We start from the raw sequence: 12,672 nt of genomic DNA, 5'->3' as shown, positions 1-12,672 counted from the left end.
CCGCAATTCGCAGCACCCCCGGTAACTCCCGCGATTCGCGGCCCCACCCCGTGACACCCCCCCCCCTCCTGCAATTCACGGCACCCCGCGACCCCCCCACCCACGATTCGCGCCAACCCCCCAGGCCCCCCCTCCCGCGGTTCACGGTGCCCCCCACGACCCCTCATACCGCGATTCCCCACCCCTGACCCCCCCTCCTTTCATTGCGGCAACCCCCCGCTCCCGCGACCCACCCTCCCGTGATTCACAGCAACCCCCCGCGCCCCCCCAACACACGATTCGCGGCACCCACAAACCCCCCCCCCCCCCGCGACCCCCCCTCCCGCAATTCACGGCATCCACCCACGACCCCTCCTCCTGTGATTCGCGGACACCCCCCACCTCCTCCCCCACCCCCCCCCCACCCCTGCGCGTGATTCACGGCAACCCCAGGATTAAATGGCACATGCAAAACACTGGCACGGCTATGGTCAACAATGAAAAAGGTTGGCATGAGTTTTTGAAGATTTATTTTTCTTTTTTTGAATGTTTTCATATTCATTCTCATGTGTCGACATGGACACCAATGAAGTGCCACACTTATGTCAACATTTACATGTGTTGAACTTTCTGTGTTGATTTTTTCTTGTAGCAATTTTTTTGAGTCAGCGGCTCCCCACTAGCGGAGGTCACGACACAGGAAAACAGGAGGCTGGGTAGTGATAGGGGTGTGTGGGCATACGGGGGACTAAAGAGGAGGGTGGGGGACACTGTGCAGCTACTGCCAGTGGGGGAGGGTCCAGCGTGGCAGTACAGGATGGTGGCCCTGAGTCAGTGTCTCCTCCTACTGGGTGGGAGTTAGGGTGCATGAGAGCAGGAGGTTGGGCTATGAGGCATGATAGGCGTATGTGGGCAACACAGCGTCAGCGACTCCCCAGTGGTGCAAGTTACGGTTCAGGAGAGCAGGAAGCTGGGTAGTGATAGGGGTGTGTGGGCATACGGGGGACTAAAGAGGAAGGTGGGGGACACTGTGCAGCTTCTGCCAGTGGGTGAGGGTCCAGCGTGGCAACACAGGAGTACAGGACGGTGCCCCTGAGTTAGTGTCTCCTCCTACTGGGTGGGAGTTAGGGTGCATGAGAGCAGGAGGCTGGGTGGTAAAGCATGATAGGGGAATGTGGGCAACACAGGGTGAGCGGGTCCCCACTGGCGGAAGTTACGGGGCAGGAAACAGGAGGCAGGGCAGTGATAGAGGTGTGTGGGCATGAGGGGTAGTAAAGGTTTTTGGCTGTTGCAGAGTAGGGATGGGCATTGGTGCAGATGCCATCTATGGTTGGCATTGATGGCGATTTTGCACCCTGCCAACGATAGTAGTAACATATTACTTGGATAACCATCGATTGTTGTAGCTATCAATGGTCATCCATTATATCTGACTGAATAGGCTGTGGGTCAATCAGAACTCGGTGGCGGGACTTCCGGGTGGGGGGGGGGGCGGAGCTATGCTCCATGTCCCGGCACCTTAAAAAAAATTGAAACTTGATCGGTTCTCCTTTGCCATTGATGTAGGGAAACCATCTGGTCCTCTCACATCAATGGCAAAAGTATTCAACATCGGCCATAAACCATCGATGATTTGAAATGGTCGATGGGCATATTGCGTTAGGGGGGTTGTGGGGGTCAGTGAATTGCAGGAGGGGGGTTGTGGGGGTCCGTGAATCGCGGATGGATGCGGGGGGTGCCGTGAATCAAGGGGGGGTGCGGGGGTCCGCGAATCGCCGGAGGGGGCGCGGGGGGGTCATGAATCGCGGGAGGGTGGTCGTAGGGGGCTGCAAATTGCGGGAGGGGGGTGCCGTGAATCGCGGGAGGGGGGCGTGAATCGTGGGAGGGGGTCTGCAAATCGTGGGAGGGGGCTGTGAATCGCGGGGGATCGCGAATCGCGGAGGGGGACGCGGAAGGGGGTCCGCAAATCGCGGGAGGGGGGCGCGGGGGGTGCCGTGAATCGCGGGAGGGGGCACGGGGGGGTGCCGTGAATCGCGGGAGGGGGTCAGCAAATCGCGGGGGGCGCGAATCGCAGGGGGGGCTGGAATCGCGGGAGGGGGGGTCGCGGGGGGGCGCAAATCGCCGGAGGGGGTCCACGGGGGGTGCCGTGAATCACAGTAGGGGCCTGGGGTTTGCAAATCGCGGGAGGGGGTCCGCGGGGCGCCATGAATCGCGGGAGGGGCCCGCGAATCGCAGGAGGGGGGGTCGTGCGAATCGCGGGAGGGGGCACGAATCGTGGAAGGGGTTGCAGGGGTGCCGTGAATCGGGGAGGGGGGGACGCGGGGGCCCGTGAATCGCGGGAGAGGGGGTCGCTGGGGGTGCCGCGAATCGCGGTATGGGGGGTCTGGGTGGGGGGGGGGTGCTGGCAGGGGGGGTGCGGGAGTAATGGTGGATGGTGGCTGTGGAGAAATGGCGGGGGGGAGGTGATGTCAAGGGAGTGGGGTGAGTAGAAAACTGGTCTTTTCCTTAGGGGGGGGATGGGGCGGGTTTGTATATAACGCTGGGCGGGAACGTTATACACATAGAACACTGGTCTTTTCCCCAGGGGGGCTGGTTTGTGTATCCCGCTGGGCGGGAACGTTATATACACGGGATGAGTGACAGATCTGGCTAAATATATAAGAGATGTATGCGGTCTATTTCTGTATTACAGTATGTGTGCTGTCTCTATATATTATAGTACTAGCTGACCCGCCCGGCGTTGCCCGGGACAACCTTGTTTTTTTTTTAATTGCTGTAAAATGTTGTCTTATGCTGCGTTTATAGCTCAAGATTATAATTTATTAAAACCTCCACCATAATGTTAGAATGTGTTTGCATTGATACTCAATTCCAGCAATTAAATCAGGTGTGGTGTTGTTGTATGAAACACAACGCTCCTGACTTTATAGCTGGTGTGTGTTGATGAATTCTACATCCACTCCTGAGATTTAGCACCTATGATGCATCTATTTTTGTGTGTGTTGTAGTGTATGTGGGTGTGTGTGGTGTGGTGTGGTGTGTTGTGTTGTATCTGTCCAATGTGTAAGTGTGTGAGGTGCGCTACGTATAAATATGAGTGTGCAATGGTCGAAGTGGAAATTTTGAAATGGGGGTATGTTAAGGTATGGGAAATTAAAGGCTGAAGTTATGTGCACACTCCAGAAAAAGAGGGTGCCGCCACTCAAAAGGGGACATGTCCTTGAGTGTAGTGTACCATGCTGTATGCCCCTTATACACATTATGCAAAACAGTAGTAGACCCCCTTATACTTGCCCCTTAATTATTATGCCATGCGGAAAGAGCCAAAATTCCCCTTATGCGACACAGAATGAGCAAAAAAATTCACATTATACCACCCGGAAAGAGCCAAAATTCCCATTATGTTACATAAATTGAACCAAAATTCACATTATGCAACATGGATTGTGGCAAAATTCACATCATGCCACCTGGAATAAGCCCAAATTCACATCATGCCACCTGGAATAACCCCAAATTCACATCATGCCTTCCGGATTGAGCCAAAATTCACATTATGCCACACAGAAAGTGCCAAAATTCACTTTATGCCACACGTATTGAGCAAAAATTCACATTATGCCACCCGGATTGAGCCAAAATTCACATGATGCCACATGGCGGGGTGACGCATGGACAGAGACGGTAGGGTGATGCAGGGACAGAGATGGTGGGGTGACACAGGGACAGAGATAGTGGGATGACGCAGGGACAGGCACCTCTGTCACACTACATGTCACATTCATCCCACCTGCTACCTGTCACATTCATCTGACCCGGCTCCTGTTTACATCAATGGGGGAAGCCCAACCTCCAGACCGCAACATCCTGTGGTCAGTATGGAGGTTGGACGGGGGTCGCACACAGCCTCCGCTGCTGTCTGCTGTACTCTGCAGATAGCAGCGGAGTAAGGGAGGAGGTGAATGGATGTCTGTGTGCGGCATTCATTCACCTCGCAGACGGGGGGTGCACGGGGGCTGGGGGCAGCCCAGCAGCTTACTTTGTTGCTGGGCTTGCCCCCAGGGCGATCCTCGGCGGTCCTGGCAGGGGTGATCGCAGTCCCAGCGCTGGGAGATGATGTCATCTTCAAGTGCCACCTCCGTCAACACTGCAGGTAGGCACCACAGTGTAAACGGTGCAAATCCCGGATCCGACTTGGCTTGGATCCGTGTTCCAAATGTCATGTCGGATCTGGGTTTTTTGGTGTAAAAGGGGTATAAGTGTGTGTGTCTGTGTGTGTGTGTGTTCTGTGTGTGTGTTCTGTGTGTTTGTTGTACTGTTTTTGGGTGTGTTGTAGTGTATATGGGTGTGTGTTGTACTACTTGTGGTGTGTTATGTATGTTTGTGTTGTGTGTATCTGTCCAATGTGTAAGTGTGTGTGGTGTGCTACATATACAGTATATGTGGGTGTAGTGTGCTGTGTGTGCGTAAATGGTGTACTGTGTGTGTGTGTGTGTGTGTGTGTGTGTGTGTGTGTGTGTGTGTGGGTGGGTGTGTGCGTGTGTACAATGTGAACGTTTGTGTGTGTGTGATGTGTGGTCTATGTATTTACCCAATTATTCCCAATTGCTGAAAGCCTTCACCATAATACTAGAATGTGTTTGCATTCATACTAAGGGGCAGATTTATTAAGCTTGGAGAAGAGATAAACTGGAGATAAAGCGGAGAAAAGGTAAAAGGAGGTAAAGCACAGCCAATCAAGTCCCAATTGTCTTTTTCAAACACAGCTGATTGGCTGGTGCTTTATCTCCTTTTACCTTTTCTCCGCTTTATCTCCAGTTTATCTCTTCTCCAAGCTTAATAAATCTGCCCCTAAATGACAGCAATGAACTCAGGTGTGGTGTTGTTCCTTTGTCTTCGGTTTCCGAGATCGTCGATTATTTTTTCCAGATCATTAATTAAGGCAAATTGAACCTTTTTTACATTTCTAAGTGAAATTTCCCAAAAACGGCTTTGAGGTGCACACCACCAGGTCCAGAGGTACCTTGTTGCCAAATTTGGCCACAGTGTGCCCGAAATGCAACAGACACGCACACACACACACACTCTTCAACTTCTTATTTAGATGTATGTGGTCTATCTCTGTATTACAGTATGTGTGCTGTCTATATATTACAGTATGTGTGCTGTCTCTATATATTACAGTATGTGTGCTGTATATATATTACAGTCTGCGTGCGGTCTATCTTTGTATTACAGTATGTGTGCTGTCTATATATCACAGTATGTGCGCTGTCTCTATATATTACAGTATGCGTGCGGTCTATGTCTGTATTACAGTATGTGTGCTGTCTATATATTACAGTATGTGTGCTATCTCTATATATTACAGTATGTGTGCTGTCTATATATTACAGTATGCGTGCGGTCTATCTCTGTATTACAGTATGTCTGCTGTCTCTATATATTATAGTATGTGTGCTGTTTATCTCTGTACTACAGTATGTGTGCTGTCTCTATATATTATAGTATGTGTGCGGTCTATCTCTTTATTACAGTATGTGTGCTGTCTCTATATATTATAGTATGTGTGCTGTCTATCTCTGTATTACAGTATGTGTGCTGTCTCTATATTATAGTATGTGTGCGGTCTATCTCTGTATTACAGTATGTGTGCTGTCTCTATAGATTATAGTATGTGTGCTATCTCTATATATTATAGTATGTATGCAGTCTATCTCTGTATTACAGTATGTGTGCTGTCTATACAGTATATTACAGTATGTGTGCTGTCTCTATATATTACAGTATGTGTGCTATCTCTATATATTATAGTATGTATGCGGTCTATCTCTGTATTACAGTATGTGTGCTATCTCTATATATTATAGTATGTATGCGGTCTATCTCTGTATTACAGTATGTGTAATCCTACCCTCATACTGTATTAACAGATGTTTCCACATACAGTACACCTTTACTCAAATAGTGTAATATGGCCACAGGCTTTGCTAAACTGCACCAACTGGAATCCCCACTGGAGACCTTTTTTTTCACCAAACTATGCATTTTACTCTGCAATGTAGATCTGAGCTAGGACACGCCCCTCCAACACCTAACTCCCTACACATGTTACCTCTGCCCCCTGCAGCACAGCAGGGTGTTACCCAGGTTCTCAGTTACTGGCTGCTTCTACGGGATGCAGTTTAAATCCCGGCGGTCGGGATCCCGGCGTTCAGAATTCCGACGCCGAAATGCCGACACTTTCTCCCTCCGTGGGTGTCCACGACACCCCTGGAGGGAGAATAAATTAGCGTACCGAGCGTAGCGAGGCACCGGGCCCGCTGTGCGGCGAGCGCAGCGAACCCGCAAGGGGGGGGGGGGGCGATCCACGTCCCCCCCCCCCCCCCTTGTCGGGATTTCGGCGGTTGGGATTCCGGCGTCGGGATTTTGAACGCCGGGATCCCGACCGCCAGGATTTCATACTGAATCCGCTTCTACATGTAGCCCACACATGCTGGGCAGCTTTATACTCACACTCCAATGTAGTCTGAGCTAGGACACGCCCCTCCCACACCTAACTCCCTACACATGTTACCTCTGCCTCCTGCAGCACAGCAGGGTGTTACCCAGGTGCTCAGTTACTGGCTGCTTCTGCATGTTATTCTCACACTGTAATGTAGCTCTGAGCTAGGACACACCCCTCCCACACCTAACTCTCTGCACACATTACATCTGCCCCCTGCAGTGCAGCATGGTGTTACCCAGGTGCTCAGTTACTGGCTGCTTCTGCATGTAATTCTCACACTGTAATGTAGCTCTAAACTAGGACACGCCCCTCCCACACCTAACTCTCTGCACACGTTACATCTGCCCCCTGCAGTGCAGCATGGCGTTACCCAGGTGCTCAGTTACTGGGTGCTTCTGCATGTGATTCTCCCGCTGCAATGTAGTCTGAGCTAGGACATGCCCCTCCCACACCTAACGTTCTGCACATGTTACATCTGCCCCCTGCAGTGCAGCATGGTGTTACCCAGGTGCTCAGTAACTGGCTGCTTCTACATGTAGCCCACACACCTGCTGAGCAGCTTTATACTCACACTATAATGTAGCTCTGAGCTAGGACACGCCCCTCCCACACCTAACGCTCTGCACACGTTACATCTGCCCCCTGCAGTGCAGCATGGTGTTACCCAGGTGCTCAGGGGTAGATTTACGAAGTGGCGTTGATGAGTAAATGCGCTATCCCCGTGCGTTATAGCAGGGGATAGCGCATCGCCTAATCTATCACACCCGCCGAGCGTTTACTCTAACGCCGGCGGTGTGGGGCAGGAGGCATAGCGCAGGGGCGATATTTTGCACTGCGCCCCTGCCTCCTGCCAGATTTATGAACGGTCAGCATCGCTGACCGTTCCGCCGCCTGCAGCTGTCGACTTCGCCAGCTGCAGACAGCGATGCCTATACCTAACAGCAGGGACAGCGCTGTCCCTGCTGCTGGGGCTGAGCTACGCTGGGATCTCGCGAGACTAGCGAGATCCCGTGCATGCGCAGTCAGCCGGCCGGGGGGGGAGGAGACGGCGCATCAGTATTAACTGATGCGCTGTCTCCAGGAGGGACATCGCCGGAGGGGGGAGTTAGCGCTCCCCCACTCCGGCGGCAAGATCTTAATAGATCTTGTCGGTGTCCCCTCCTGCTTCGCCTCGCTAATGAGGCGAAGCAGGAACTGTTATAGCGGCGCGATAGGCGCCGCTATAATAAATCTACCCCTCAGTTACTGGCTGCTTCTGCATGTTATTCTCACACTGTAATGTAGCTCTGAGCTAGGACACACCCCTCCCACACCTAACGCTCTGCACATGTTACATCTGCCCCCTGCAGTGCAGCATGGTGTTACCCAGGTGCTCAGTTACTGGCTGCTTCTGCATGTAATTCTCACGCTGTAATGTAGCTCTGAGCTAGGACACGCCCCTCCCACACCTAACGCTCTGCACACGTTACATCTGCCCTGTATATAAGGCAGCGGTAAGCTATCCTGCATATAGTAACTCTCCTCCGCTCTCCTTGTGCTACAGGTTCAGGCTGAGCTGAAGCGGAAATGGCGCAGATGGCATCTCGAGAGGTTTATGGGAAAGGATGTCAAATATCACAACCCTTCCACGGGCAGCAACGGCACCAACTTCAGCACCCAGATCTCCATGTTGACCAAGTGCAGTCCCAAGACTCGGAGGTGTTCCAGCTTCCAAGCGGAATTTTCTTTGGTCTGACGCCCAGGGCACCAGCTTCGGACTACAGGGCAAGACTTTGTTTCTCCTCTGCCCATTTGGGGCATCACCTCTTTAGCGCGGATTCGGCGGGACGCAACGTCTGAACGCACATTGTTCTGAATTGCACTTTATGGGGTTGTGGGATTAATTTCCCAGCCTCGGAGTGGACCATTTATGGAATAATCCATTACAAGACTCGGGACTATTGGAATCATACTGGAAATTTTTTGAAAATTCTCTCGAACAAGTCTTAAAAAAAACGCAACTTTTACAGAAAAGAAAGAAATATTTATTTAATATTCAGAGTTTAGTACAGAATATAACACCTAGAAGAGTGAATATGCCCCGCGGGGTTAACAGGAGGTAATAAAGGCGACCGTCTGTATAAGCTGAGACTTAGCGGCCCTCGCTTTTAGCGGTGTGAAGCTACTTGCGCTGGTTCAGGGGGTTGGAACCCAGTCGCCACACCGGACCCCTTTTATATTTTTTTAAGAAATGATCTTTATTGGTAAATATATCATGTAGGTACATATATGGGATGAAGCAACTAAGGCACAACATTTTTTTTACGAGATATATTGTATATAAATGTAATTTTTTTTTTTGCCACCAAAGTGGGTTGAGCCCCCCGTCGGTGCTACCTTCAGCTGGTCAGTGGTAAATATCCATGGTAGAGAATAGACTATGGCTATCTGTAACATTTAGGCATCCGTTGGTGCAGTGTCCTAAACCCTTTGGAGCAAGCTTATCGCCATTAGGGCAAAAGGGGGAGATCAAAGGAAAACTACAGACCCTATAATATTAGTGTGCAATAGCCCAATAATTGTCCAAGAAATTTATATTTGTCTGTGAAACATACTGACCCGTTCCGGCTCTTGCAGCCTCTCCTGAGTGTCAACCGAAACGAGCCGGTACAACCTACTTACTGATAGATGATAAAACAGTGGTGTAACATCATTCCAAGTTTTTAATTGGATGTTGAGTGGTTTGTACTGCACCGCCTGGCTCTTACAGCCTTTCCTGAGTGTCAGGCGAAACGTGCCAGTGAAACCTATTTGCTGACAGATGATAAAACAGTGGTGTAACATGATACAAGTTTTTAATTGGATGTGGAATGGTTTGAGTGTTTTGAACTGTGCGGTAAGGCTCTTTCATCCTCTCCTGAGTGTCAGGCGAAACGCGTCAGTTGAACCTACCTACTGATAGATGATAAAACAGTGGTGTAACATGATACCAAGTTTTTAATTGGATGTGAAATGGTTTGAGTGTCAGGCGAAACGCGCCACTAGAACCTACTTGCTCACGGATGATAAATCAGCAAATTAACATTATCACCAGTTTTTAAATGGGTGTGGTTTGGTTTGAGTGGTTTGCAGGAACCCACGGCTCTATGCAGCACCCCACAGCCAGCTAGTGTTGGAGAGGGGTGTAAGAGGTAGCAGAGGCAAGTGGGCCTCGGGGAGTAGTGTTTGAGGACATACAGAACTCCACCATCTATATCAGTGATGGCTAACCTTGGCACTCCAGTTGTTGTTGGACCAGCATGCCTTGCATCAGTTTTGGCATGGCTAAATAGAAAAACTGTAGCAGGGCATGCTGGGATGTGTAGTCCAACAACAGCTGTAGTGTCAAGGTTAGCCATCACTGATCTATATGCTAGTGGAAAACAAATTAATTTCTAGAGTCTACTAAGTAATTTCCAAATTCTTTCTTAATTAAAGATGGTATTGTACATAGGATTAGGCTTGTTAAACATTTCCATGAGCGTCCGGTAATTTCAGTCAAAGCGCTTTCAGACAATTACAGCTTACTGAGCGGTCAGACCGCCCCCGAAATTCGTCTCATATAGGAACACATACAGATATAGTCACCCGCTTATATAGGAGCTCACCCTGTGATGATTAATATGTACTTAGCCTTGGAGAGTGAGAAAGTACCAACCAACCAGCTCTTAACTGCCATTTTTCAAACATGGCCTGTAACATGGCAGTTAGGAACTGACTGGACGGTTATTTATCTCTCTCCACTTTATCACTCCCAAAGGCTTAGTACATCTAGCGGCTTTCACAGCAAACATAACTGCGAGGGTTAACCCGTGACTGGGATATGAGGAGCTGAGCCGATAGCAACTGTCTCCTGCTACCAGAGGCCCGGTAGCAGGAGACCAGTTGCCGCTGGGTGGCCTCTGGGCTGCACTGATGCAGGCGGACTATGCGCCCATCCGTGGCAGCGTTTTTGGGTTTGGCGCGGCGGAGAGATTATGGGTTATTTGTAAAAAAAAAAAAACATGAACATCGGGGGGTTATTTTGATTCACTCTTTCTGACAAATTCCTTCTTAGATGGACAAAACCATGTGCACTGCAGGTGGGGCAGATGTTACTTGTGCAGAGAGAATTAGATTTGGGTGGGGTTTTACTCCAAAGTGAGATCTATATTACAGTGTAGAAATAAAGCAGTCAGTATTTACCCTGCACAGAAACAAAATAACTCACCCAAATCTAATTCTCTCTGCACATTTTACATCTGCCCCACCTGCAGTGCACATGGTTTTGTCCATCTAAGAAGGAATTTGTCAGAAAGAGTGAACCAAAATAACCCCCATACTGTTTAGTGAAATGGGCAGTCTGTGCCACTTTAATACCTCAGAAAATTGGTGCCAGAAGTGGGGATTTCTATGGGATATAAGCTACTGGTCTTGAGACATTAGGAGGTGGGGACAAATTTAGCTGCAGGGTGAAGTCCTACATTGGATCATAGAAAGCCAAGGTACCACTCAACCAACAACACAACATCTGTCCCCGGACAGAAAGTATTATGTGGGCGGAGCTGAACCATAGTATCCAATGTTACCCTGGTCAGTAATGAAGTATATAAATCAAAGGACCAGCTGAGGCGTGATACGTCTGTATATGTAATAAATAATGTAAAGTATTCTGGTATGAGAATGGAACCATTTCCTAGTAGTGATCCTTGTATTATATGCCCACATATCACATTTATTTTTGTTGAAGGAAGGAAAAAAAAAAGTTGCCTTTGCCTTCAGCTGTGTCCGATATTTGCACTTGTCCTACTTTGTGCCAAACGCTTTAAAGAACTGGTGTGGGGCTCAGTACCTGATTGTTGAAGGGCCATCGGATAGGACGTGGCCCGAACGCCATTAAATGAGTCCCCCATCTTAAGATAACTTCAATGAATTTTTTATTGCACACTGTCCTGCGATTTTTAAGAAATACTTTTTTTTTTTTTATAGCATCCTTGAGTGCTTTTCAGCCATGTCTAGCTATCATTTGGCAGTGTTCTTTAGTATCGCCCCCCCGACTGGGGTATGACCCAAAGCCGTCACCTGGCCACTTTTAATGTTATCTGTATGTAATGAGCACATCAGAGCCGTTCAATCAAAGGGCAACGGGAATGAACAGTAATGACTGATTGTGGACAGGCATGGCTGAAAGGCAGGGGAGTGGACACTTACATGTATTCAGTAAAAGTCGCAGGTGGTCATGTACAGTACAAGGCGATGAGATCAATTCCAACAACCCCATGAAGTACGTGACAGCTAACGACGGGCGAATCTCCGATGCTCAGACACATACAGCCAGTCAGCCCCGGATTATGTACAGCCCCCTGTATATATGGTTCTATAATAGCACATGCAAATGAATGTATGTTTTGATACAATGTGAAATGTAAATATAGTGCGAGAATATGTTTATGACGACGCAAAGTTTATCTAAAGAATATTTTACAATTTGAAATCAAAAATTGTCTTTGTTGCGAAATATTATTTTATTTTTGTTTTTAAGCCCTGTGCGTCTGACCCGCTTCCCTTTGTGAATGAGCCCCGGTCGCTCTGTTACCTTACAGTACGGATTGATATACACTGTGACTTTTACCTATTTTTTAGTATGAAGTTTTTATTTTTGAGCGTATTTTACTGGTATCTACTAATGTGTTATTGCTGTGAAAATCCACTAATCTATTTGCTGCAGAAGTAAAATCCAGCCTCTGTTTCCTCTGCTTCTTTATATAAGTGTTATTTATTTAGTCTGGGGACGTGTACAGTACATGGATAATGGGGTCAGGGTGTATAAACTCCTTCCCACTGTGCATTCCAAATCCATCTCTGCCGCTGCTGGGGGCCTCATCCTCCGCCTCCTGCGCGGCTGACACTGCTGAACAAGCAATAAAAGCATTGTAAACCTGGCGTCTTGTCTTTTCTTACTGTTACTGTACAACGTACGGTGGCGCACACTGTGCGTAGTTACACTATTACAAATCTACACACTGTGTGTAGTTATACAGTATCACACAGCTACACACTTTGTGTGTACGGCTGGCTGTTGGATCCCTATACTGGTATGCTGGGAGGGACCCCTACTCCTTTTGTCCCCCGTATTTTGGGAACCAGAAACCGGTCAAAGAGCCTGGTGCTAGTTATAAACATACAGG

At 48.9% G+C, this 12,672-nt stretch overlaps 1 protein-coding gene across 1 annotated transcript in view; it reads left to right on the top strand.

Annotated features, from left to right (window-relative positions):
• VIPR1 (vasoactive intestinal peptide receptor 1) overlaps positions 1-12,421 on the top strand; it is a 182,186-nt gene extending 169,765 nt beyond the window's left edge. Inside the window, exon 13 of the mRNA XM_083186663.1 lies at positions 8,031-12,421. Within this exon, the coding sequence (XP_083042789.1) occupies positions 8,031-8,222 (192 nt within the window). The 3' untranslated portion in view covers positions 8,223-12,421. The remainder of the gene's footprint in view (positions 1-8,030) is intronic.
• Positions 12,422-12,672: the final 251 nt, after the last annotated feature.

The sequence above is a fragment of the Crinia signifera genome, chromosome 5 (genome assembly GCF_055691185.1).
Source record: "Crinia signifera chromosome 5, ASM5569118v1, whole genome shotgun sequence".
NCBI classification, from domain to species: domain Eukaryota; kingdom Metazoa; phylum Chordata; class Amphibia; order Anura; family Myobatrachidae; genus Crinia; species Crinia signifera.
The sequence above is the reverse complement of the archived record's forward strand: the minus strand, read 5'-3'. Positions and strand labels throughout refer to the sequence as shown.